The sequence below is a fragment of the Fusarium odoratissimum genome, assembly GCF_000260195.1.
Source record: "Fusarium odoratissimum NRRL 54006 unplaced genomic scaffold supercont1.6, whole genome shotgun sequence".
NCBI classification, from domain to species: domain Eukaryota; kingdom Fungi; phylum Ascomycota; class Sordariomycetes; order Hypocreales; family Nectriaceae; genus Fusarium; species Fusarium odoratissimum.
In genome coordinates this window covers 1,305,823-1,331,632 of record NW_022158692.1, presented here as the reverse complement: position 1 = coordinate 1,331,632, position 25,810 = coordinate 1,305,823, and the positions used below count along the sequence as shown (strand labels likewise).

The 25,810-nt window shown below is 49.6% G+C and overlaps 7 protein-coding genes across 26 annotated transcripts; 3 read left to right on the top strand and 4 right to left on the bottom strand.

Moving 5' to 3' along the window:
• Positions 1 to 18: 18 nt before the first annotated feature.
• FOIG_05105 (uncharacterized protein) lies at positions 19 to 1,053 on the bottom strand. 2 transcript variants are annotated; one of them, XM_031203538.1, is made up of 3 exons: positions 928 to 1,053; positions 728 to 835; positions 19 to 663 (listed from the first exon to the last, which is right to left on the bottom strand). In XM_031203538.1, the coding sequence occupies exons 1-3, from the start codon at positions 939 to 941 to the stop codon at positions 495 to 497; spliced, it is 291 nt and encodes a 96-aa protein (XP_031067117.1). In that variant the 5' UTR covers positions 942 to 1,053; the 3' UTR covers positions 19 to 494. The 2 variants fall into 2 exon arrangements, with proteins under 2 accessions (XP_031067117.1, XP_031067118.1); XM_031203539.1 differs by having other exon boundaries at positions 728 to 1,051.
• Positions 1,054 to 1,170: 117 nt separating this feature from the next.
• Positions 1,171 to 3,996, top strand: FOIG_05104 (uncharacterized protein). Its single transcript, XM_031203537.1, has 2 exons — positions 1,171 to 2,226; positions 2,286 to 3,996. Exons 1-2 carry the CDS (start codon positions 1,795 to 1,797, stop codon positions 3,306 to 3,308), a joined length of 1,455 nt encoding a protein of 484 aa, XP_031067116.1. The 5' UTR covers positions 1,171 to 1,794; the 3' UTR covers positions 3,309 to 3,996.
• Positions 1,184 to 6,079, bottom strand: FOIG_05103 (uncharacterized protein). Of its 5 annotated transcripts, none has more exons than XM_031203533.1 (4): positions 5,679 to 6,079; positions 5,254 to 5,625; positions 4,651 to 5,190; positions 3,620 to 4,596 (listed from the first exon to the last, which is right to left on the bottom strand). In XM_031203533.1, the coding sequence occupies exons 2-4, from the start codon at positions 5,302 to 5,304 to the stop codon at positions 3,931 to 3,933; spliced, it is 1,257 nt and encodes a 418-aa protein (XP_031067112.1). In that variant the 5' UTR covers positions 5,305 to 5,625; positions 5,679 to 6,079; the 3' UTR covers positions 3,620 to 3,930. The 5 variants fall into 5 exon arrangements, with proteins under 5 accessions (XP_031067111.1, XP_031067112.1, XP_031067114.1 ...); XM_031203535.1 differs by having other exon boundaries at positions 5,760 to 6,079; XM_031203534.1 differs by having other exon boundaries at positions 5,254 to 5,571; positions 5,642 to 6,037.
• A 367-nt stretch (positions 6,080 to 6,446) lies between these two features.
• Positions 6,447 to 11,172, top strand: FOIG_05102 (uncharacterized protein). Of its 6 annotated transcripts, XM_031203530.1 has the most exons (4): positions 6,640 to 6,889; positions 6,948 to 7,277; positions 8,128 to 8,689; positions 8,742 to 10,381. In XM_031203530.1, the coding sequence occupies exons 2-4, from the start codon at positions 7,266 to 7,268 to the stop codon at positions 9,077 to 9,079; spliced, it is 912 nt and encodes a 303-aa protein (XP_031067109.1). In that variant the 5' UTR covers positions 6,640 to 6,889; positions 6,948 to 7,265; the 3' UTR covers positions 9,080 to 10,381. The 6 variants fall into 6 exon arrangements, with proteins under 6 accessions (XP_031067108.1, XP_031067107.1, XP_031067106.1 ...); XM_031203529.1 differs by having other exon boundaries at positions 6,447 to 7,277; positions 8,742 to 11,172; XM_031203528.1 differs by having other exon boundaries at positions 6,447 to 7,277; positions 7,954 to 8,689; positions 8,742 to 11,172.
• On the bottom strand, positions 9,244 to 14,181 carry FOIG_05101 (uncharacterized protein). 6 transcript variants are annotated; one of them, XM_031203524.1, is made up of 7 exons: positions 12,710 to 13,909; positions 12,496 to 12,660; positions 12,257 to 12,443; positions 11,754 to 12,206; positions 11,458 to 11,694; positions 10,227 to 11,405; positions 9,467 to 10,167 (listed from the first exon to the last, which is right to left on the bottom strand). In XM_031203524.1, exons 2-6 carry the CDS (start codon positions 12,631 to 12,633, stop codon positions 10,642 to 10,644), a joined length of 1,779 nt encoding a protein of 592 aa, XP_031067103.1. In that variant the 5' UTR covers positions 12,634 to 12,660; positions 12,710 to 13,909; the 3' UTR covers positions 9,467 to 10,167; positions 10,227 to 10,641. The 6 variants fall into 6 exon arrangements, with proteins under 6 accessions (XP_031067100.1, XP_031067099.1, XP_031067104.1 ...); XM_031203521.1 differs by adding an exon at positions 13,974 to 14,160 and having other exon boundaries at positions 9,244 to 11,405; positions 12,496 to 13,915; XM_031203522.1 differs by adding an exon at positions 13,986 to 14,080 and having other exon boundaries at positions 9,467 to 11,405; positions 12,496 to 13,915.
• A 2,263-nt stretch (positions 14,182 to 16,444) lies between these two features.
• FOIG_05100 (uncharacterized protein) lies at positions 16,445 to 19,777 on the top strand. Of its 2 annotated transcripts, none has more exons than XM_031203518.1 (2): positions 16,445 to 17,654; positions 17,823 to 19,777. In XM_031203518.1, the coding sequence occupies exons 1-2, from the start codon at positions 17,596 to 17,598 to the stop codon at positions 18,196 to 18,198; spliced, it is 435 nt and encodes a 144-aa protein (XP_031067097.1). In that variant the 5' UTR covers positions 16,445 to 17,595; the 3' UTR covers positions 18,199 to 19,777. The 2 variants fall into 2 exon arrangements, with proteins under 2 accessions (XP_031067097.1, XP_031067098.1); XM_031203519.1 differs by having other exon boundaries at positions 17,729 to 19,777.
• Positions 19,581 to 25,780, bottom strand: FOIG_05099 (uncharacterized protein). 4 transcript variants are annotated; one of them, XM_031203514.1, is made up of 6 exons: positions 25,134 to 25,780; positions 22,233 to 25,070; positions 22,078 to 22,181; positions 21,042 to 22,027; positions 20,867 to 20,935; positions 19,581 to 20,527 (listed from the first exon to the last, which is right to left on the bottom strand). In XM_031203514.1, the coding sequence occupies exons 1-6, from the start codon at positions 25,440 to 25,442 to the stop codon at positions 20,202 to 20,204; spliced, it is 4,632 nt and encodes a 1,543-aa protein (XP_031067093.1). In that variant the 5' UTR covers positions 25,443 to 25,780; the 3' UTR covers positions 19,581 to 20,201. The 4 variants fall into 4 exon arrangements, with proteins under 4 accessions (XP_031067093.1, XP_031067096.1, XP_031067094.1 ...); XM_031203517.1 differs by having other exon boundaries at positions 20,867 to 22,027; XM_031203515.1 differs by having other exon boundaries at positions 19,581 to 20,935.
• Between the last annotated feature and the right edge of the window lie 30 nt (positions 25,781 to 25,810).

Genomic DNA, 25,810 nt, shown 5'->3' with positions numbered 1-25,810 from the left:
CAAGACTCGAGATGTTTATGGACCTTGCATGCTCATTCCGCTTTACTCATTGAGGAACAAAGCACACCTCCGTAAGCTTCACAAGTAACTGAGCGATCGACCCGATAATTGGTAGGGTGAGCATAGACACCAGTAGTCTTCACACCATCCACACTGATAACCATCGCAGTTGACAAAGAAAAGGAAGCCCTAGCATTCGAGTGATAATCGTAGGACAAAGTGTCACCAACAAGGAATGTTACCTATCCAGTTCAAAAGTTCTTCACGCCACCGATGTATTGGCTTTCCAGTTCGTTCCAATACCACAGCAAGTTCATGATGATGTCAGAAAGGCAGGTCCTCCTGCTTCTTGTTTTGATATTTCTTTTGATTGATGGTTCCATAATCTGATCAAACACCGTCCTCGCCGCGGGAGGTATATGTACAAAACTTCTCACCTCTGGATAGTTGCATTCCAGCTAAATCTGCTCCCTCAATCGTCGTATCCATGCACTCTAGTGGTGCTCCTCTCCATGCGCCTCACCGTGGTGGTGCTCGTCCTCGAGGAAGAAGTATTCGTATCCGCAGTAAGCGGTGAAAGCGACTGTCGCGATGCCGAGACCGGGGAAACCGCTCTTGAGACGGTTCCAGCGGGTATAGGGACCCTGGTATCGCCAGGCCTCGCTGCGAAGGAGGGTCAGTACATTGGCTCTATTTGGTTCAGACGTGGCAGCAAGGGACTACGGACTTTCGCTCCCAGGGATCGTATCGAGGCTGGCCGGTTGATGCTTGGAACGCCCGCATGTTGAAGCCGGTGATGTTGGGCTTGGGACCGCCCGCGGCGGCTCGTAGCACTCTACATGGCGAACATATTAGCAAACCGAGTTCATTCGCTACAATTGGTTGCGCCAATTGAGTTAATAGCAGCCGTGTGAGTGCGCGCCGTACCTCGTGGCAAGCATCGTGGGCTGAAGGAGAGATTCTGGTGGTGGTTGGATCTGACGACAAATGAAATGGGCGAATGGAGAGCGAGCCAATTCGACCTTAGTGATTGATGCTGGCTCTCTTCCCCCCGTCACTGTAGGTTAGGTTAAACTGGACTGGGCTGGCACGTAAAGCACGGATCGGATCAAAGTTGACTGGTTCCTCCGATATGACGCACGGACCAATTGATTCACCCGCCCTCCTCACCTCTGCCCTCCAGAGTCTAGAGGACGTAGTCTATGCCATCAATTGACTTATTCAGACTTTAAACCTTCCAAGGGACATTCGACGCTTTTTATAGAATCTCAGCAAGGAAGAGACCGGCCCCGAGTAACTAGCGAAGCTTTTTACCATCTTCGACGAGGAATCCAGTCGGCGCATATCTTTATCTCTATCGTCACTCCTCTCCACCATTCGAAACGAAATCACATATACCACCGACAGCATTCGACGACATCTATCGCTATCGCAGCCACTCGAGAAGATCAGAGAAATACTTTGTAATCTTGGCAATACTCCCACGTTGTCTCAATGAACAACGGTCGCGGTAGTCGAGGTAACACGTATCACTTCAAATCGTCGCGTTAGAAACCATTCGGGCGTTAGAAGCCATCCTTGGTCAATCCAGCGACTGAGAGCTCTATTTCGAATTCAGAACCTCCAGGTTCTGGCACACAATCAAACCAAGCACAAAGGACTACCGCCAATCACCACCCGCGCTCATCGCATTTGCGTTCAGGAGCCAGACATTGGCAACCCCTCCAACGCTCCCGAGGCACTCGTACCAGACAGCCCTCCAACAGAAACAAACACTTCCCTGGACAGAACCACATGCCGCCGCCGCAACTTAGGGGTTTTGGCGGGGGGCCTGCTGTGGCAGCGCCATACCACCAGGGTGGCTTCCCCTCCCATGCCCAACAACAGGGTGGCCATTTAGGCGGGAACCAGTACCTGAACGCCAACACACAGCTGGGACCCTTCTCTGCTGCCAACAGCAATGCTTTTACGACAGCCGGCCTCAATGGCCAGGGGTTCGCCGATACAGGATTTGGTAGTCAAAGTGCAAGAATGGGTTTCCATGGCCCTGCAGCCGCCCTACAACAACCACAACACGGGCAGGTTCACCAGAACATGTTGATGGAACACCCAGGAATCAGGACACATCCTAACAAGGGTAGGATACGGGAAGTATGGAAGCACAACTTGCACGAAGAAATGGCCGTATTGCGAGACTTGGTGGACAAGTATCCTTACATTGCGATGGTAAGGCTTGAGGAATGAGCATCATTTTTGAAGATGTGCTAATCAATGGGTGTGAAAAGGATACCGAATTTCCAGGTGTCGTTTCAAGGCCCATGGGAGGATTCAGAGGGAAGAGTGATTATCACTACCAATGCCTACGAACCAACGTCGATATGCTGAGGGTCATCCAAATAGGGCTCACCTTCTTTAACGAAGACGGCGAGACCCCCCCTCCACGGCCCACAAACGATCTGAAGCTTGGCACAGCCGCTCAAAGGGCAGCGACTAATGCTCCTTTCCCTTGTTCGTGGCAGTTCAACTTTAAGTTCTCATTGAAGGACGACATGTATAACGAGAAATCGATCGAGTCACTTCAGCAAGCCGGGATCGACTTTAATGCTCTCGAACGTGATGGCATTGATCCTCACGAGTTCGCCTCCCTTCTGATTCCTTCTGGTCTTGTCTGCTTCGATAACGTCAAGTGGATATCGTTCCATGGCGGTTACGATTTCGGCTACCTGACCAAGCTGCTGATCTGCTTACCATTGCCCAACGACGAAGTCGATTTTGACCACAAGATGAAGCTCTACTTCCCCACGACGTACGACGTGAAGCACCTCATGAAGCACGCCATCAGGTTACACAACTCCGGCCTTCTTACACCCAGCGATCCCAGTAGCACTGAGATCCTGCAAAAGTTTGAGCATAAATCTGGACTTGAGAACATTGCCGAAACCCTCAAGATTAAACGTGTTGGCTCTGCCCACCAAGCAGGCTCTGATTCGTTACTCACCGGAAAGGTCTTCTTCTCTATGCGCGATAAGATATTTGCCGGTGATATTCCTGATGAGCATGTTGGCAAGGTCTGGGGCTTGGGCTTCCCTGACTCAAATTCCAGCCTTGTCATGTCAATGATGAACCAGCAAAGCGGCAATGATGGGCAAACAAATGGCAACGGACCTAGCACCCCTAACACGACAAATGCTGCGTTAGCCACCACCCCAGGACCACAAGGGCATAACGGCACCATCAACACTGGGCCTATGACTCCTGGTGGAGGCGGTGGTGTATTTGGCAACTTCGCATTCGGCGGAAACCGATGAGAGGCTCATCCCCAAGGGCTGTTACCCCACTGGGCGGGCTATGGACTATGCCGATAGTATTAATGTTTTCTATGCCTTGCATTTTGCTCTTTACCATCAACCTATTCCTCTTTCGTTATGACCGTTCATTATGCCAAAAGCATAGTTATTGGCTTCTCTACATGAAGTGGGTCTGTACAGTGAGATATCATACCTCTATGCTACCATGCTCTTCGCTTCCCGCTCCAATACATTCTGCCTAGGTTTACGATTTTGATATAATGACTTTCGGAAGTTTCAGGAATCCAATGGGGAAAAAAAGGGACCGGTAAGGACGGTTGGGAGGGGATCATACGTGTCAGTTGGTGTCGGCGCCGCTGTTGTATACTGTATTGTATGGTTAACTAGGAGTTGGCACCTTTGAATTTGAGCTTCGCAAAGTTGTTTATTTTGTCCAATTTTAAGTTGTGCTATGACATGATGCCCGTCAAAGATGGATGGCAGCGCTATGTCTAAGCCGCTGGCTCGCAGTGACTTTGTATTGTACAATGTGATGAAAACCGGAACACCTATCCATGTAGTAAACGCCAATATCTAACCAGAAATTTCTTTTACGCATCATCAGTCCCCAGCGATGAACTCTTTACGTGATATAAACCTTCTTCAGTGACTCAACTGGGAAGATATCGCCTGTCCGGAGGTCCTTAACCTGATCAGAAGGCAAATTATTCTTCCTCGCCTGTATTTCAAGGCGGTCCCTTCCATAGACGCTACCATTAGGCAGTAGCCTGAGATCGTGCTCTACATGACTCTGAGTATGGTGAGCGTACGGCACATTCCGGGCAAGCTCATTGAGTTCAGTGGAACAGATGGGACAAACGCCGTGGCCGAGAGTCGAAGCTGCTGCTGCGATATCGGATGTGCTTTGGGCAGATGGACTATCTGATGAGTGCATTGGGTCCGTGTGGCATGCAGGTGTTTTGAGGGCTGATAGACCAGAAGAGAGTGCAACGTGAAGGAGTGGGACTGCAGGGAGGGCAAGGAGTTGATTGTGGGTTGTTGTGAAGAGGTTGGCAAGGTCAGCCCAGCGGGAAGGTTTATACAGATCTCCATAGGGAGCGGCGGCAGATGCACCACCAGGGGGAAAGGCAAGCAAACCACAGACCTGCTGAACTTCTCGGGGGAATGTGGCCCGGTAAGGAATGAGATGTTTCTTTGCGTGAGCAATGGCTTCAGTGAGTTTGGCCGAGGATTGCGAGCGGACCAGCTCGATATATTGTTGAAAGCGAAGCATGAACTCGAGCTTACTCTGCGAATAGTTAGAATGTGGATATTGAGGCTGTTTTTAGAATAGGCAACGTACCTCCATCTTCCTTAACTCCTTCTTATTATCGGTGCACCACGCCAGAGCTTCAACCACGCTCTGCTTCAGAAGAGAATCTCTGACACGACTTGCAGCAACAAAGGTGTCGATATCAACGAGATCGGTAATACCACGCTGCTCGGCCAGCTCCTTTGCAGTGTCATTGTATCCATGGCGAAGCAGGTAGTCTGCCAAAAGGCGATCGAGCCTCTTCCTACTCCATGTTTCGTACTTAACGTCCTCCACTGTATCCATCTTGTATAGTTCGTCGAGATGTGAGATGCGGGCAGCTGTCTGTGTATGCAGACGAGCCTCCTCAGCGGCGCTCGCATTGAGTTTGCGCTTCAAACCTCGCATGCGGGACACCATTGCGTCGATGTTACGAAGGACATCTTGCTGTGATGCGCGGCCGGAGACGGCAGCGGTGGCTGAATCTTTGAGTAATGTCTTTAGGGCGGCTGTGTCTTTCTCGATTGTGAAATGAGCCGTGCGGAAGTTCTTTCGAAGGAGTTCGGAGGGGAGGCGAAGCAAAGGTTGGTCCTGACGTCGACTATCAGTTATCATGGAGAGGCGGTGATGGGGCGCTGGTTAAGTCGGACTTACAAGCAGCAGATGCTCGTTATGTCTGATCTGGGAACTTTCGTGATCGCCCATTATGAATGTTTGCTTGTGGAAGGGATAGATCGATTACTCAGATAGTAAACAATCGCATGTAGCGCCCGTAGAAGGCGGAAGGCTTATTAAGCTCCGATGATTGTGATTGATAAGTCGTTATCGTAAGGTGAAGTCAAAGTGAAGTGGGTTGTGTCATGAGGTGGGTGCTCCAATGGAAGCTAGGTACGTACCTCCTAACTGTGCAGTGCATCATGCAGTCCTCTACTCCCCGTCCCGCCTTCGGAATATGGGTATGTGGGGCCCCGTCTTGGGAGTGATTCCCGCTGTAAGCGAAGAAAGAGAGAGTATGAAAAGATAGAACTAAAAGAGAATTTACCTTAGCTATATCTCTACGCAGATATTTGCGTACCTGCCTAAGTATAGGTAGGTCCTCGTTCAAATGTTATCAGTTGCTTAACAAAGAAACAACGATATTCGGAGGAAATGCTACATACAAGACTAGCGTATCGACTTCAACCTCGTGTTCGTCATCAGCCTGCATCTGGTTCTGGTATGACAAGATGCCTTTTATCCCGCAAACCATCAGTGGTCCGTTCAACACAGAGTCGGCTGGCTGCATGAAGCAAATAGATCATGGTGGAGAAACACGGTTTCGATTCTGATATCTCACAGTTGAGAGGCTTGAGGATCGTACTGGATATGCACTGCAGACTTGGCTCCAATACACGAACGTCTCTGTGGCACCTGGGCTATCCTTGCTTGGAGGGAAATGAGTGTATTCTTGGAATCAAAAGTCAATATCAGCATTGTTATGAAGTGACTTCTAATAAACGTGTTTGTACAGTTCGGGCCTTGATTCACAGCATATTGCACGTAGAGCTGAACCTGCTGAGGCCCCTAGAACCAGCTCCTGTGTCAGACGAGACCAGATTGGATCATCTGTCGCAGATATCTTAGGACGCAACCTGTTTCACCTCTCGGCGTCAAGTGATGTACGTGGGATGGGATCAGGTGATTACATGCCGGCTCCTCATGTTCTAGTGGTGTGGTGTAATTGTGTAGTATTGTTTGTTATCCCTGAGGGTTCCCTAATTGGCCTGTGCTGTGTAATGATTCTCCGCATTTGGAGAGCCATACAAGCTGACAATGAGAGAGACAATCAAGTTAAGACAAGAGAGGATCAGGCTTATTATTGTATGATGAGAGCACCAAAGAATGACTATTGTTAGTGTTGAGGTGTATTCTTGGCTTAATCTTGTTAACAAGGTACCTTACCTTAGTTACCTAAGGTATTGTATATAAGGTAGAGAGGTATAATCCTATTTATAGGCAGGCAACCGAGAATAGTATCTATGAACTCATCTCATATCATACAGTTACTCAGGTGCAATACAACTAACAACTAACTAACTCCCTAGCACTTTCCACATTGATTCATAACGCCTTCGCCCTTTCCAGGTTCCTTGTCTGCCTGTTCCCCCCATCTCAGTGCTTATGTGGCCCACCTGACCCTCCTATTGGTCGCCCTCTCCCATCTAGGCCACTTATTTCGGCCTCAGGCAGCATATTTCCCCCCCTCTCACTCGCGTCAACTTATTTATCTTACCAGCCTCACCCACCACTTGCACGTGTTCACCCTCTTCCTCCGCCGCGTGACCCGACTCGCTCACTCCCAGTGTCAGTTCCCAGCTGCGTGTCCAGCCAAAGAAGCGCCCATTTTCGTCGGGGAGAGAATTCGTTCTTCCCCTTTAGTAACGTAAAGATCCTCGCGTCTTTATCTGGACCCGAACGCGTATCAAAGACCCAGGATTTATTCCTCCTCCTTTTTTTTTTATTATTAAAAATCCTTTGTTGAGTATTGGTCCTGGTTCCGTTCATTTACAGACGCGAAGTTGTCGACTTATCAACTGGGACTCGCGCGATATCACGAGGTAGATCCCACCAAGGCAAACACGTGAGACGAGAAACTCGTGATCTCGCACGATCACGCCTCGAAGCACATGATCTGGGAGGTATGTCGCTTTCATGCATCTCATTCACTTCACGATACATCTGATTTAATGATATGCACGACGACGCAACAATGCAACTCGAGTCTCTGCACTCAGAAATGGGCTTTTGCAAAGTATTTGCACTCATGGAATGAGGATTGACGATGCAACGCAACGCAATGAAATGAATGCATCTTGCCAAGTGGCAGCATCTTGACTGCTTGCTTGAATCATCAACACAACCACCATAGTTCACAGTCACAACTGTACGTCGCCCGCCATCATGAGCATCGCATAAATATACTCTTGTGCCTGTCCCGGCATCTTCCTTTGCGCGCTGTTTTCATCCCTCATAAAGAGTGACTGAATCAGCACAGACGCATCGCATCGCCTCATCATGTCTTTCTCTCACGCTCAGTCATCGCGACTCTCACATTCACTACTCAAGCGAGCGACAAGCTACGATGCTTTCCCTTCTGTCCATGCCCTATGCAAAGATTCAAGCCCTCTTCGACAACAAGACTAGCGCATCATGTGCACGTGTTACAGTTGACACTGGCACTCGCACTCAACCAACAGATGCTCAACCTCTTCTCCGTCACCCGAGGCCGGATCCCCTTGCTTTTCTCTCGCACACTTCATCTACCCATAGCTTAATTCTGCAGCGAGTTTATTCTAACTGCCCTTCCCTATCCAGATCTTTGATTGATTGTCAACGTCTCTCATCTGTGGCCTCGACATCATCAAACTTTGCACTCAGCCTCTTTAATCTTGGCGAGCGCTTTTGATCGAACAGACCCGTCTACCAACCACTTGTTTTCTTCGATAATTCTCTCACGACTGAACCATGGCTGAAGTTCTTGCCGAGCAGCCAGACCTCTCCAGCCTGACCGGCTCCCCTGGTCAGAAGCGGAAGCGCGAATCCGGCAGTCCTGATCTCGCCAGGAATAAACGCCCTGCCCCAGCTGCCCACATGTCTGCCGACCCCGCCTCCTTCATCGACAGTGCCATGGAGAGCCAGGCCGTCAACGCGAATGGCGTCAACGTCGCCGATTTCAACGCTCTGCAGCAGGCCGCCCAAGCAGATCACGACCACCCCGAAGCTCCGGATCCTACCAGTGCTACCAGCACCGCACAGGCTGCCCTCGGCATGTATCCCACCCTGCATGTTCCACCCTCGACAGAAGAGCAATTTGCAGCCCAGGCAGCCACTGATCCTGAGCATGGCCATGATCCAGCTTTCAACCCCGATGTGACACCTACAGTTGACAGTATTATGGAGCCTCCTCAAGTCGCCCCTCCTCAGCATCAACATACACCACCCAATGGTGTTCCGCATCAGCCACCACGATACAATCCCGCAGCCCCCAACCCCAAACCAACAGTCGGATCAGAAGAGTGGCACAAGATGCGAAAGGACAACCACAAAGAAGGTATGGATATCTAATTTGTCGAATTGTCTTCAAATATACTAATTGAAAACAGTGGAGCGTCGCCGTCGGGAAACCATCAACGAAGGTATTAACGAGCTCGCTAAGATTGTCCCTGGTTGTGAGAAGAACAAGGGTTCCATTCTACAACGGGCAGTCAGCTTCATTTCCCAGCTTAAAGAGAACGAGCAACAAAACATTGAGAAGTGGACGCTCGAGAAGCTGCTCACAGAGCAAGCTATCACAGAGTTGAGCGCTTCCAACGACAAACTCAAGCAGGAATGTGAGCGTCTGTACCGCGAGCTCGAGACTTGGAAGCGAGTGGCACAAAATGCAGGCCTCGAGCCTCCACAGCCCAAAGAGGAGGACACAACTGCCAATGCATCGAGCTAGAAGCACTATACAGCGTTGGCATTCTCCCCTACCTCGGACTTACCTTCTTCATAACTTATACCCCTGCCTAATCCCGTCTAGCAAATGTTCCCTCGGTGAATATTTGTTACTCAGCTCGGTTGTGTTTTTGCATGTTATTTTGTTTTTATTTGTTCGCGGGATTCGGGAGCGACATTTTCCCACAACCAGGAGAGAGCAGAGTATCAAGAGAGTTCTTCTTGGTGCACCTGAGTAGTCTCCTCGCGTGATTATGTTGTCTCTGATTTGATTTGATTCATTTGGTTTGATGGTTTCAAGTAGCTTGGCGTTGGTGGATGGATTCACTAACAGGTCAGCAGAAGGTTGAGGTAACGGATCTGCTTCACTGTGCGATACGGTACAGTAGCTTGAGTGTTGAACCGAGTTGATAGAACTTTTCTTCATATAATGTGCCTGCTCATGCATATTCTTTTGTTCATGATTTTTCCGAGTGCTGTATTGGAAAACAACCTGGTATAATTGATCATGATAAACTCTGCCTTTGCGCTAAAGCCTGTCCATGATTGTTATTCATGATTTTGCTGCTGTGGAGCAAGGAATGGTCGAATTGTGATCGTTATTGCGTTGAAACGCTAGATCAGGCCTTGTTCAACTGAGAAATACACAAGGAAATAGTCCCCCTTTTGGCCCTCCGCCGCCTCTCCCTACACCAAGATGTGCAGCAGTTCTCATGAGCAGAATCTCCTCACTGCCTTGTTCAACCATTCTTCATTCAGAGCTGAAATTAGCAGGAACTGACCTAACAGACCCTATGTATCCACGAAGCAAGTAAGCTGCAAGCTGGAACTTGAAGTATAATATGTAAGATTCCTTCGCCCAATATCTATTCCACATTGCTTATGGATATGAGAAGTTCTCATTTCCCATCCCCCTGTTTCATAACCCTATTTCATTGGACTCGATAAATCGTCCGCATGTGGACATGATGAATGAACCACTGCTGGTAAACGTGTTCGCCGCCGTTAATCGTGATTGCGTTTCTGGTCGTCAACATAAGAATTTCGTAGCCGTTGTCCCAACACCCATGAGCCACCCTCATCTACTCAGAGCTAAGCAGTAATTAACAATTCGGAGCATGTCAATGTCCACGTTGAGCGAGAATGCACACCATAGAAATGCCAATCAGGAACCACCAAGCCCGCGGGAAAACAAAACTTGATACCGAAAATGCAGGCACACACAATATAGTTTATTCCAAACAAGACGCTGTGGTCAATCGCAAAAAACAAATAAACCATCCCGAGATTGTCCTTAAAGATATATTTTGGGGTATCGAATCAAGTGGCAATCATAGCCGCCCACCGTCTGAACAAAATGAGCAATCGTAACAATGCTGGTACCGGTATTCGGTGGGAACTGTAAACCGAGAAACAGCGAGGCTGTAACAAACCATCGCATGATCTGTTCTGATCGACCTGTGCTGTCATACCAGGCCCAAAGTCATGCATAATCTATAACCATATGAGAAAAGCAAGAATGTGTCACGGGCTGTATATAAGAGGTCACGTCAAGTCTGGCATAGTCTAATGCATCGCATGTCGCGGTACATCATCCACCTTGACACCGGGCAGCCCTCGACTGTCCTGAGACATATAGTCATAGCCCGGGGTCGGATGGACCTGTGACGGTTGTGCCACACTTCCTGTTCGGAACATAGTAGGCTGATTGGGGTCATATCCCCGCGTGAGTCCATCGAACGAGGCATTCATATATGGCTGAGCCTGATTCATGGGAACCCCGGGGCTGACAAAAGCGGTCGCTGGCGGATTGGCTGGCTGTTGAGTGAAGGTATACATTGACGTCGAGTTTGGCGCTGTGGAACCCGGCTGCCATTGCTGGGTGTATATCGTTGTACCATTCTGTCCTGCGTAATCTGCTGAGGCGCTGAAGATGGATGAACGACGTCCAGAATCATGTGCAGCAGGAGGCACACCCATATCTATACCGAGGTTCCCGCTATTAGGGTGGACCGCAGGTTGACCATTCACCGGCATGGCGTTGTTCTCAACAAAGCCGTGCTGGTCCGGAGCCATGTCCTGCATCATCGAGTGGTTGTACTGGTTGCCTCGTACAGGTAGCTCTCCACCGAGGAAGGGTGTGCCATGCAATGAAGCGCCTGAGCTGTGGCTGTTTGACGAAGGCATCAGACCAGGGACTGCCGCCAACTTATTTGGCGGCACGTCTTGGTCATCCTCTTCCTTGGGAACAGGCCCGTCGTCATCGTTACCGGATGCATACGAATCAAGCATCTTGTCGTCTGCCATGACAAAAACCTCCGTTGTCCCATCTGCAGATCGAGTTAGAATCCACCCATCCAGCTTCCGCAAATGGAGACTTACCAATCATCCCGTCTTTGTAACGTTCCTGTTGCTTGGCCACTTTGAAAATCTCATTGAGAAACGGTCGCTTCTTCGCATTGGCTGGATTATCCTTGTCCGCGAAAAAGCCTGAAAGAGCCTCGATCGTAATCTCCTCCAGCTTCTTCACGTTAAGATTTAGCTTTTGAATGTCAGGATGCTGAGTCTTATTGGGCTCCACGATCATTCTGAGGATGTGGTTAAGAAGATGAACTCGCTCTGGATTGAAGTTTGTTAGAAGAGAATATGAGAATACTCAGTCAAACGTTGAATATTACCTCGTTTGTAGAGATGGTCTGGCTCCTTGTGCCGCACCTTATCCTCCTTTGTTGGACCCCAGGGCTTGGGCCACCAGTCGGGTGCCTTCTCGTCGCTTCCCGTGTAAGGGTGTGTAGACTGCTTCTTTGGCTCCACGGCCTTGACCCATGCTTTTGCTATGAGCTTGCAAGCCGTTTGCTGCATGTTTTTGAAACGTTGCTCATAAAACGTCCAAAGCTCCGTGGGATTTCCAACCTGAATACCCTTTCTGATTGTTGTTGATACAGTCATGGGCACTTCATCTTCATCAATGATGGGGTGGCGAGCTCTTGGTCTTTTCCGGCCTTGTCGTGATGGCGCTTCCCAATCGTCAAACTGAGACATTCGTCGGCGGTCCATCATACGATTCCTTGGAAAGTCCATAGATTGCTTGTACCCATCGAATGCGAAGTCATCAACGATAGGGCTCGCACCTAACTTCACGTTAGCCCTCTGATTCATAACTGGGCGGAAATCGACTAACCAGAATCCAAGCGGTCCATAGCCCTCAAGTATTTTTCCATATCAAAAAACTGTTTCTCGTAACCACTTCGAGGTCCGGAGGTACTAGGACCAGAGAAGGTTTGAGGGCTTCCGTCATCCATTACTACAGCCAAGAAATAGTGCCTGACCGATATCCCACAGTCTCGACGAAGAGCATCGGCGATTTGCTTTAGCCTTATGTCAGCGAGGACTCCAATGAGCACGTTTGAAGGTTGTTACCATTGGAGGCTGTCGTCTATGCATATCTTGAGCCTCTGGAAATCGATTATCGTCAACTCCATCCGCGACAAATCTCTCTGGCAGGTAAGGATGATGAGGATGGCGGGAGAAAGACTCCCTGGTCCAATCTCTAACCATGATTCTAGTAGCTGTTGATATGTGCGACTTGCCCGAGTTAGTTGTCGATAGCCTACGAATAACCAAATACACTCGCAAGGCAAGTGGCCAAGCGCAAGCTAAATCTCGGTAAAAGTTTTTGCCACCGGCGTCCAGTGTCAGATACTGATGCTGTATAACGACAGACCCAATGGAAAATCAAGGGCCTAGCACAGCTTGTAGCACTGGGACATGTCGTGATATGTAGTTGGTCAGTCGATATATAGTGACTCGAGTCCTGAGTGGATGCGACTCGGGCAAGACTTGAGACAGTTCGCAAGGTATTATGCTGCTCAGCAGAAAATTTTCAGATCCTTCAGAAAAGTGCAGTTCGAAGATAAGAACAGACTAGAAATGGTGTTAAGAGGCTCGTCGACTTGTATTAGTTTGTCTCGGGCGAGTGGGATCCCTGGAAACAATGTGATGCGGCTCAGGTTGGGTGTTGCAGATGGGTTCGGGAATAGTATGGGGGTGGTAATTGGAGTAGTGTGTGTGTGTGCCAGGGGGACGCCTTCAAAATGATGAATATCGCCAATTCCAGAACTGGTGGGGTTTGGTTGCCAGAAGAGTATGATCTGATCAAGTTGATGATTTCCAGGGAACAAATCCTCGCAATACAGGCTGTTCGAGATCCTTCTCCAGACAGGATATGTCGTGCCGAGCTTGAAGTCGATGCGTGGAGTTGCTCGTCAAGGGTTGAGTCTAATACAATTAGATATGCTGTCGACTATATCCAGCCACAGCGAGGTTGCAAGTGCAGAGTTAGCCTATCGTCTCGCGAGAAGTCGAAAAGTGAGAGGTGTATTCCAGGAGAAAACTTGAGCTCCAGTGTTGTAAACTGTGAAAGGGTAATCTGAGCCAGGGCCTCCGAGGTAGTTGCTGTGCCCTGACTTGAAAGAAAGGGTTTACTAAGAGTCTTGGTCGAGGTCAAAATGGCGGTACTGTCTGTCGAGAGAGGGCTTGAGAAATAGTGGCACGAGGAATTGGTGTTCGTCGTGACGCGAAGGCGAAGCGAGAGATAGACAGATTTCCGATGTTGATAAAAGAGGATGAAGTGATATGACAAGGTTACAGAATTGGAGCAGACGTAAAGCCGGGGAACGAGGGATGAGTCTATAGGTCCCCGCACTGCCTTCAGTAGATGGATGAACGTTGTCTCTCTTCTCAAGGCTTTAGTTCCGGGGCAGACAGCTTTCCGTGCCGTTGCTATCCCAGGGTGGGCGTATCTCAATCAGCGAAGGAGAAGAGAGATTTACAGACACCTCTTGAATGAATTAGAATGGAAACAGACGACAGGGACCAGCTTTCTTTGAAGTGCATACACGCATACACACCAGATGAGTAGTAGGGATCAATAACCAATGCTGGATACGTGTAGGTAGCAGTGTGTAAGTCTCCGATCTCAGGCCGTAGCTACCAGGTATTCGCCTGGTCAAAGGGTGGAGGGGTCAGAGGAGAAAAGGGGGTGCGAATGCACGTCTTTCAAAAGAAAAGGAACACCCAGCTGTGGTGGCAGCAGCAGGTCGACAAGAAGAGGTATTCAGCTATCACCCAGGTCAAGAAGCCAAGGGTGGGAGAAAGGCAGGGAAGACTGTAAGGGCCCCTCATCGTCAATGTCGCACAGTACGGGGTTGAGAGAGCATGATGCTAGCCACTCAAGGTCAAGGCAGTCTCAACTCGAGCTGTACGGATGCCAATCCCATGATCCACAGAGCTGGCTGACAGGGCTCATTTCAAGGGTGTTGAGGAGAAGAGACGACGGTTGGCCCACGCTTAGCTCCGACGCCCCCACACGCGGATGGATCTGAATGTGGTTTTAGAAGGGACAGGGCATAGGTGCCAAATAGTATCAAATCAGATACGATTCTCCAAGATGAGATTTGCATGGCTAGCTGTGTTGTTGACACAACAAGCTGAAAAGGCTAGTGTTAGTGTGTACATCGCTATAATCTGGACTCATAACTGCAGAGTCAGATTGATGATCCAGTCGTGAGCGGCACCAGCATCAAGCTCGCAAGAAGGAACTCAGTCGGCTTGAACGACAGGGGTTATGTCAACGATGGCTGAAATGGTGGGCCCCAGACTGAGGGTCCAATCAATAGTTGCTCGAAAGGCCAAAAGTCCAAGAAAGAGCAAAAAGCAATGCTATGAGCGAGACGCATGACCGAGGCGATTGAGGCAGTACTTTGTGCTAATGTGAGACACAGAGGGTGATTAGGGCGGTCTTCGACCCAGCCAAAAACACCAAAGCGATCCAGTAGTGCTTTGATTGACTAGCAGCCTGCCCGGATACGCGGCCGTATTGCATCATCCTCTTGAGTCTCAATTTTTACTTTTTATCCAGCGGCGGTTTTGGATTCCAAGGCTAAAGATAAGTTTGTGGTCATACCGTGCAATACTGTTGCCCTACAGTGGCCCATGGCTAACCGAAAGCCTAAGAGATTTCGCTCAACGTTGTCCGTTGTTTTTCAAGATATGCAAATGCCAAGTCGCTGATTTGATGCGGTGAGTGGGAATGCTAATATGATGTGCCATTCTCCAGAAATGCAAGCCGGGGGCTGTTCGGAGTGACCTAACGAACGAGGTTGCTGTATGTAGATGCATTGCTTGTTCTATCTTGTGCCAGGAACGGCTCGGATAAGAATCCGTCAAAATGGATGTCGACTCTTGCAGATGCTTTCCATTGCACTGTACAGTACATGGGGGCCGCTCCATATCTAACAGCCGATGCTAGCTGCGATGGTGTCAGACCGTGAACCTGAGAATGTTGTAATGTCTGCATCTGTTTCTCTGATCGCACAGCTACATCATTATGTATCGATTGTTGGCTTGACGAATTGTGCCCGCCAGCCAGCCACCAACCGACGAACCGTAAGGTTGATTACTGGATTTGTCTCGGTGGTCAAGATGGGTCTGCTCTGTGAGTCGTGTTTTAGGGTCATGGGCTTGGGAAGCTTTTCTCAAAACGTGCAACCCTGCAGGACTGGCTCATGCACTATCACCCAATACAGCCAGCGGCAGTGGTACAGTGCAATACCTACCGAGGTCTGTACAGTGCAATACAGCAGTAGTTGTAGTTGTAGGTAGGTAGGTATGTGCTTATGCAGATGCAGACGCAGGCAGACGCAGACGAGAGTTGACCATCACCAGCTCCAAGCGAGATCTCAGATTAGTTACGCTTGGGCACTTTGTAGAAAATGACGGGCGGATGAGCGACCAACACCAACGTGGACGATGAAACTAAAATCCTGTGGCGGCCTTGGTTTAAGTTTTGGCCCATCGTTTATAGCTTTTCTGGCCAATCGTATGTGCCCTATGCTCCAGAAAAAGGTGGGTGGCCCAAGTGCCTGCCAAAGGGTGCCTGGGTCTGGTCGGGCTTGCCCTGGACTACCTCAGGTAGGTAGGTACCATAGAGATGTAGATTCCTGATTGCCCTGAACCTTCCTGCCCTGGACCTGGACCTGGACCTAGACCTACATAGACCTGATCAGCCAACCAACAGGGAAGTTAGTTCCTGCAAACTGCAGAGCAACCTGGAAACATTCATCGGAAGGTGCTCCATCTTCATGGAGTGGCTTGTCTGGTGAGCAAACCACGGCACGAAAAATCTTTATTGCCGAGAGACAAGTGCTGACCTTAGCAAGTTACTTTCGTCCAGCGAAATTCCAGAGAAGCCGTAGCTGATATCTGAGACGTTCATGCCTGCCGCTTACCTAGTACCTAGGTACCTTAAGCAGGTGCCTAACTTAAGGTATGGGCCAGATCCGGATTTCTTTATCCATACACACAACTTCAGAGACATCATCGCAACCGGACAGACCTACCTCTGCGAATTGGGTACAGTATCCGTCGCAACGCCCGCAATCCAGCCAGCCACTATCACCGCCGCATCGCGTTGTTCGCTGTGCTCCTGTAGTAAAATCTACGCTTCAAGAGAAGAGCCATCGTTTGCGCAGCCAAAACTGGCTTATTCGCGCCCAATTAACCAAGCTTAGGTTCTCGGCCGAACCCGACTTCATCAACCAAGGTCAACCTAGACTTTGGACGATGGACAGGCGGGACGCGAGCGGTACGGCTCGGCTCCTCTATTAGCCTTGCAACCTGCAGTCAGTGGAGGTCGACCCCATCAGCCAGATCCGCTCCCATGGCGCATTGCTAGCCCAAAGAGACAGGAGAGAGCAACAAAGAAGAAAATTGTTATCCCAATCCAACCCGCCAACGCAAACTGTTCTTGGCAGTGTTGTCCTCACAGCTACAGTACTGAACCTCTCTGTTCAAGATCACCCTACAAATTTACCCAACAGAACTCGCGCACTCCAACCATACATTCTATACAGTCAGCGGAGAATGCATGTCATTCGAAGTTGCTGGATGGAGGTTTGCCAATCAGCAATCAGCAACAGTCTCGTACGTTAGCCCCCATCAAGTCCTCCTGCAACAGACGAGATCATAGCATTGCTCTATGCCTGGGCATCAAATTCAGCATTGGCCACTCAAGACCTACTGTACAATGCGCTTTTGCCAGCAGTCGGTCATCAGTTTACAGGGGGCATCGGTAGCTCCATTTACAGGGAGCGGGAAGCGCACACACACGCACACACACATTGCACATTCACAGGCACGTCTGCGCCCTCGTTGGGCGATCCCAATGCATCAGCTGCAAGAGCAAGGATCGCACAGTGCATCAGCCACCACCTTTAACCCCATGAACGGCTTTTGCTCTGCTTGAATGTGTGGAGTCTGAAAGCGCATGTCAGCACAACTTAGTCAGGCAAAGAGGAACATGATTCAAAAACAGAATCATGAGCCCATAGAGATGTTGGCAATTGTCACACTGTTAAGCATAACGCGAATGAGTCCAGGAGCTGGTAGCTGACATATGTCGCCCCAGCACGAAGAAACAAGAAAGCGGCTAGCTAGAGTTTCCAGCAAACCCTGTTGAGTATGCCAGTGCTTTCCTGGAGGTTGGCAAGCCGTTCCCACCCCCTCAGCCTTGCACATATGTAAGTGAAAAATAACGTTTCCCCTTTGCCCTTGACAATCTTGACCAACAAGAGGTCTGTTATTGGCATTATAGAGAAGAACCTTCAAATACGGTACAGGAAAAGCATACATACCTTACCTTAGATAGTCATGGATGCGGATCGTTACGTAGCTCATTGGACCTGCAGGCGCAACATTATCTCGCGTTTCGACCATGTGTTCAGAAGCAATTATAGATTTCTCGGGGAAACTACACTAGTTAGTTTCTCATTCCTGTACGGCACAAGGCCAGCATGTTTGTTTGTTCATGCTGCCAAAGACTCGACAACGTTTTTCTTGCCACTTCATGTCTCAGAACTGCAGAAACCCCCCGCATCGGCAATCCACGAAGCGTCTCGCCCATCAAAGAAGAAACCGCCCATGGCCATTATCACTACATCCCTGGCACGGTTCAACTTTCTAGTCAGCGATTCGATGTTAGTGGGACCGGTCCGCACTGTCCTCAAGCTCCCAGATGACACAGACTGCCGGACTGACGCCCCCACGCTTATTGCTTTCGTTTAGGATACAGCACCGAGCCTGGAGTCAGGCTTAGCATTGATGCAATAAATATTACTTGTCGCCAGCAGCGGAAGCTTCAACGTCATGGGCCTTCCCGTCGATCCTGTGTCCATTCCTTCTGGAAACTCTACTTTGCGAGGATGCTTTGATTGGTCGTGTTCCTCTTAAGCTTCATCGCGAGGCTAATCTTGACCACATAAGGACAGCAGGTAGTATCGAAGAACCACCATGATGTACATAAACAGGTAGTTTCACAACGGAGCATCAGTCCACGGATCAGCAAATGCCGTGATGCGGCTCGGCTTGCTTGCCAACCTAGCGAGCACCTAAAACGTACCCCAAGATTGATCTCTGACTGTTCAATCTGGCTTCAACTCGCCACACGTATATCTTCTCTCCCTGAGCATTGCCAATACTGCTGCTTCTGATTCCACCTTACGAACACCTCTGCATCAGCAAGTTATTCTCATGTGCAAGTGACCGTCGGCGAGCTAAAGATCAGGCTTTGCAAGGTCCTCAACACTCTTCAGGTCACAACAGACGCATTCTCGACGCATTTACACAGAGCAAAGCTAGAACTTTTGCATGTCTAGCCAGTCAAGTTTCTATGACCTGCTCACCTCCACGGCGGTCCAGAAATGCACCATACGGATTGTGCGGGAATATCGGGTTGGACTCCGCGCCCCATTCCTCATCTCCTACATGTGATCCCTGTCTTGCTTCAGATGGGAAGAGTGAAAGAGAATATTGACATTTAAACCTCAAAAGACATTTATCAGGCGAGTCAGGCGTCTCATCACGGGCCTGCAGCATCGCCCCCAGCATCTGTTGATCCGGCCAAATTTGGGCTGTCTCCGCGCTTAACAGGGGCGTCGGTTCACTCACTATACTCAAGCACGTGTCTGGCTACTACTCATCGTTACCAGACATGAACTTTAGTCATTTGCGAGTTTTGAACTAGGCGTCTTGTGGTTATAGTCCTAATGACAAGTCGACATTCAGCGGAGATTTGGGTCCAGTTCTCTTTCAAAGCAACGTCAACGACGTATCAGGTCCGTATGTAACTGGACTGAATTGCGACGGAAACCATACCAGTCGGCCATATCCTGACTTCAACCTTGACTGGCAAAAGAAAGCATATCTGTGTATTCAAGATTGACTTTGTTGCCCCCCAGCTCGACAGAAAAATTCATTTGGGGCTTTACGATGACATATATTGCCACTACCACGTCCACAGCAGAATCATCAGTTGGATAACACAAAGTGCCCTTGGCTTGGCGCGCAACGAAACTAGCCGCGCTAGATCCAAGGCTCCGACAGCGACGTTCTTTGATGCCGGAGAGACGGCTCCGGAGCCTTATCTTGAAGCCTGGAGGTTAACATGATTGACATTGGCTGGCAAAGCTTTTAAGCCGATAGAATATTTAGTCAATTGCGGTTCAGGATCCCTTACTGATTCCTGCTGCTCTTTTTAACGCACTGACGCTTGACCATCTCGAGAGAGAACTTCTCTCGGCGGTGTTACCGGTATTACATAGCTGTTACCGTTTTTTCGCCAACATAATTCTCCGTGTTGCACGCACTGTACTGTGGCCACCCCAGCATGTAACGTGTCAAGTCTCCCTGGTCACTTCGATGCTTCATCAGATTTGTCCGTGGGCATCTTCTAGAGGGCCCCCCTGCTACCTCAACACCACCACATCCGCTCTTGTCCCTTGTCACCGGGGATAAGCCAGCAAGAGCTACGGTGCACGGTCGCTTCGCGAGTCCTCCACCGTCAGCGTAGGCTTCTCTCCGTATTTCCCGAGTGGCTCACAAGATATCCTGCTGTGCATCATCACGGACAATCTGTGCCTCTTGGCCACTCGATGCAATGGACGAGTGAGTGCATGCAGCATTGCATGGTTTGCTTTGTTTCGTGATGTATGCAAAAATCCCTCCTCTTTTATTTTGCTGTTTTTTTATGTACAATTTCAATTATGACAGGTCCAATACTAGGTGTCTGTCTATTCAACTTCCAGCCCAGCTTGCTTCATGAGCCCGTAGAATACACCTTGCTTCTTGAAAAGCTCGGCCGGACTATCAAACTCGACCACCTCACCCTTGTCAAGCACCACCACACGATCGCTGTCCAGGATGGTGTTGAGACGATGGGCGACGGTAATAATGGTGCGGTTAGCGAATAAGGGTGACCGGAGGGTGCTCTGCAGCATAGCGTCGGTCTCAACATCGACTGCAGCGGTGGCCTCGTCCAATACCAGGATATTGGACGGAGTGAGCATTGCGCGAGCGAGCGAGACGAGTTGCCTCTGACCCTGAGAGAGATTGGAGCCTGCAAGGCAACATGTTAGCAGTTGAACAAACATGCATGTGAAAGTCGGTTGTGATGTGAATAAGCCTGATATCTCAGGACCCAGGCTGTTGGTGCTGCTCCTAAAGGGCAGACCACGGGACTTCGTCCTCATGCGAGGCGAGCAACTAAGCACATCTGATGTCTTCGAAATGGCTGCAGAAAAGAGACTGCTCATTATCGTCGGCAAGGGCCAGATGTTTAGCCACACCACATCAGATGAAGCCATGGATGTTGAACCAGATGCTCGGGTGACCGGTGAGAAATCGCAGACCGGTCAAGAAATGCCGACAGAAAGCGCATTGCCGTGCGTGAACTTACCTCCTTCGTTAATCTTGGCCTCCAGCCCACCATCCATGCTCGAAACGTGGTCCTTCAATCGTGCGTGCTCTATAGGGAAATACGTCAGCAAATGTTACACAACGTGCTGACAAAACATTCGCTTGTCTAAGCAGTGCATGGGTGTAGGAGGGTTGCAATGTCGGTGTTTACTTACCCAACACACTCCAAAGCTCAGTGTCATCATGGACATGGCCAGGATCGAGATTATCCCGAACAGTGCCTTCAAAGAGCGCTGCATCTTGAGGAATAATGGCTAGCCTTCGGCGCAGATCGAGCAAACCAATGGAAGACGTGTCAATATTATCAATACCAATATGGCCCGTTACCGGTTCGATGAGTCGGAACAAGGCTAGAGTCAGAGATGACTTGCCTGCACCTGTGCGACCCACGACACCGATCTTCTCATGCGACTTGATGTCAAGGCTGATGTTCTTGAGCACCAGGTCCAAACCCTCACGGTAACGGGTGCTGTAGTTGACGAAATCAACCTCGCCCTTAGCAGGCCACGAGACAGGGGGTCTGTTCTTGGCGATGATCTCGGGTGCCTCACTTGGTAGGGCTGCATATTCGAGGACACGCTCTACTGACACAATGTTGGTCTCGACTTCGACAGTCTGACGAACGATCCAGTTGAGAGAAGTCGTAATCTGCAGAGCATATGACATGGCAAGGCCGACAATACCAGATTGGATGGGCTTGTTGCCAGTGACGGCGATGATAGCAAAGCCAGCAGCAGCCAGAATGACCACAGCACCAATAAACTCGAGACGAACGGCCAGCCAGCGATTGGCGCTGATTGAAGGGAAGTAAGCACGGAGATTAGCATCGACACGCCATTCGTTCTCGAGCTCGAATCGCTGCTGCTGTCGGAATGCCCGAATGGTTGAAATACCCCCAAGGGACTCCTGGAAATGTGCATAGATGGGGCTACGGCTCACACTGTCGAGTCGTTTGAGCTCGCGAGATGTTCGGAGGTAATATCTCTGGATGTAGTAGTAAGTCAGGGCTAGCGGGATGATCAATGCGACAAATGGTGGTGTGGCGAATGAGATAACGACCAAGGTGAAGCCTGACTTGGCCGCATTCACAAATAGCATATTGAAAGTTCTGGCCAAAACCTCATCGACCCGGTAAATATCACTGTCAATGGATTAGTATCGACCTTTGATCTCCCCAAAGTATATACTGACCTCGAGAAACGGTTCAGGATACGACCAGCAGGCGTTGTATCAAAGAAAGACATGGGGGAGCGGAAGATAGCGTTGGCCATGCGCTCATGAAGCTTTCTCGATGCCTGTTGCTGCGTCAGTGTTTATACTCGACATGATCATGAAAAATCACCAACCTCGATGGAACAGAAGATCCAGAGCACAAGGGTCTGAATGACAGTGAGAGCGGACGCTCCGATACCAAAAGCGAAGTAGATTCCGAGATACTTGCCAACATTAGCGTTCGACTGCTTTTCTTGGTTTTCTCTGGACCACTTCTCAAGCCAGAAATTACCACCGATTCCGGCAGTCTGTGCAGCAATAAGCATGAGGAGATATAGAGCAACGGCATAAAGGTTGTTCATCTTGGCGTATTCACCGTAGACAGACCACTTGACCTTGCCTTGCTCTAAGTGCTCCTTGGCTTGCTTGGTCTTGGACGAACCACCGATTTCCTCGTCTGTCAGCTTGCCTCGTGGACCTCTGAAGCTTGCAGTACTGGCGCGGCGCAGGGTTGCCATGCTGCTTGAGCGAGGCTTGGCCCCAGCACCGGTCTTGATAGGAGCCATCTCGGGGACTTGTTCCTGTGCCTCCTCAAGCTCTTCCTTGGCCTGGCCGGAGTCTGTCTCGATGATTGTAGCAGCCTTGCTGCTTGAAGCACTGGAGCTAGGTTCACTGCTGGCATTGCCAGACTCGTGTCCGGCTGTCTTGAGAAGTTCGGCAACGAGACCCTTCTGAGCAACCAATTCCTTGTATGTTCCTCGCTCAATGATTTGGCCATCCTTAAGGAGAGACACGTAGCTGGCCTGACGAAGGACAGCAATGGCGTTAGTTGCAAGAATGCGAGTCTTTGAAGCCAGCAGACCACGGGTTCCGAGTACATTGTCGATAATGTGACGGCCAACATGGGAGTCAACAGCAGAAAGAACGTCATCGAGTAGGTAGATATCCGCACGAGCATAGACAGCACGAGCCAGTGATACACGTGCTTTTTGACCACCACTCAGGGAGATACCACGTTCGCCAACAACAGTTTCGTCTCCATCTGGAAGCTGTGCAAAATCGTCCAAAAGAGCACACGCCTGGACAGTCTTCTCGTAAAACTCAGCATCATATTTATAACCAAAGATGATGTTCTCCTTGACTGTAGCATTGAGGATCCAGGTTTGCTGCGATGCGTAGGCAACAGTTCCTCGTACTTCGACGTTACCCTTAACCTTCCACATATCACCGAGAATGCTCTGAAGGAAAGACGACTTGCCAGCACCAACACGGCCAACGACACAAGAGAGTTCTCCCTTGTAAGCGGTATAATCAATATCAACGAGAGTGGGCTTGTTCTCGTGACGGCTCCAAGAGAATGTACCATCACGGATGATTATGCTCTCCTCACCAAGTTGCTCAGGGGCAGGCTTAATAGTGATAGCGTCGGGTTGAAGCTCTTCAGCGGTAAGGAAGCTGGTGAGACGTCCAATGGCGACAGAGGCTTCGACGATGGAGGTGATGACCATTGGAAGAATGGCAAGAGGGAAGGTCAACAGGTTAAACAGGGCCAATGCAGGGAAGACGATATCACTAGTGAGCGGCTTATCCTGGGTCAGAACAAAGACGGTGAAGGTTGAACATGACACGAAGAAAGGCGCAGTAGTCCAAGTGAAGTTGGCAAAGGCCTGAGTGGCACCAATCTTTCGCAAGTTCTTCAGTTCCTTTTCGTTTCGGACGAAATTGAGTTTGTTCATAAAGGCAGAGCCCCAAGCATACAGCTTGATGCTCTTCATATTGTTGATGATCTCGTTGATCAAGCGACTTCTGGCGTCCTTATTCTTCATCTGCTCCTTTTGCATGTTTTTCATAATGCGAGCGACAAATCCTTGAATTGGCATCATAATAATCATGACAGCAACACCCGCCATCATAGACCAGCCTAGCAGATTATAGAGGGAAACCATGCAGATGATAATCTGGAATGGCGCAGACCAAATTTGCTGAGCGAACTGGGTAAGATCCTGCAGACGTTGGCCATCAACCGCCATGTAGTTGACAATGTCACCGGTACTCTTTGAAGCCCTGCCCTCGCTTGACAGGCGTAGGGACTTGCGGTATATGGCTGAAGACAAACCACCCTTGATACGCATTCCCGTCACAAAGGCAAGCTGGAAGTACTGATGAACCATGGTAGTTTGCAGAACCGCACAAGCGAACATAGCCAAAGCGATAGCAGCGCCCTTGATAATAGGCTGAGGAGTATTGTCTTCCTCGTACGACTTCACAAAAGAGATGAGAAGCCGAAGCAGCTGGGGCTGAATGTACTGGGCGACATCATTTGCAACCTTGAAGATAGCAGCAACACAATAAGGGCCGCCATATGCCTTGAACAAAACTCTCCACAGCGAAGGACTCTTGTGGTGTTCCAACTCGTATTGCCAAGCTTGGTCAAAGCGAGATCCAGTGTTCTTGGTCTGATCATCCTTGGCAAGAGCCCAGAGGTCCTCTTCGGTCAAATACACTTTGTAACCATATTGCATCATTGGTGTCATCCAGGAGAAGGCGAGTTGAGAAAATGCGTTGGCGTATTCAACGGGACATTCTTCCTCTTCCTCGATGGCTTCATATCCATTCGGCCGAGAAGTTCGAGGCCACAGCCACTCCACGAGAAACTCTACAAGAGACAGCCCAACTCCGACGCAGTAAACAATGAAGTACGGTAGGTTGGAGTCGTAGATTTGCTGCGAGATAAGAGATCGGAGCTTGACGCCGAAGGAGATGAGGAGGAAGAGCCAGTAGAATAGGGCGACGCCGCTGGGATATCGAATACGCGAATGCTCGATCCATTGAATAGCGAAAATGACAAATAGTGACAGGATAGTCAAGAAGGTCGTCAAGACTCGGAAATCGCCATACCAGATATGGGGCATGTAGACGATTTGAACGATAAGCTGAGCAATGACGTCGACGATGATGACGGCGAGGAGGGACTGAGACAACAAATCAGCTCAATTGAACAGAATAGAAGTAGAGAAAGGTGCAGAGGAGTTTACCTGCTTAATGTAGAAGTGCGCATTCTTGGTCTGTCCCTCTTGTTTCTGCTTCTTAGCGAGCAGCCACCAGACAGCGAGCGATCCAAACAGAAGGCCAAAAACAGACACAGCAGAGATCCAGACGTCGATAAAACAAGGTGTAAAATCATAGCGATGAGGACTTAGGGGCCCCCATCCTTCCGAATTTCCACACAGAGGTTGCTTGAAGGGGCCAGTAGTGAGATAGTTCGCACCAAGCTCTCGCAGCGGGCGGAAGCCAGTGAACGAGCCCGTCTCGAAGAGAACCTGTTGCTCGTTGTAGAGAGCCATTGTTGCAGTGGATGCTTCTCAAGGAGTTCGAGGTATCGAAAAGGTTTCGCGCGACAGTCACTTCATGCTAGAGGGACGTGTCGGATGTTTCGTAGGCGACAGAAGCGATGGCGCGTCCTTGGTGACGATGATGGTGACGGGATAAGATTTGGAACCTTAGCTCGGGAAGCTCAATGTTAGTACAGTACGTACGTCAGAGCGAGTGCCGTGAACCGGAGCAAGGATCGGAAACGGCTCGGAAGACAAGATAGAGACAGAGACAGTCTCAGAACGGACAAAACAAGCCCAAACCCGAATCCGGTCACCTCAGGCGAGAGAGTTGAAGGGTTGAAAGAAGAGGTTGAAAAAAAAAAAAAAAAGGTTCTGAA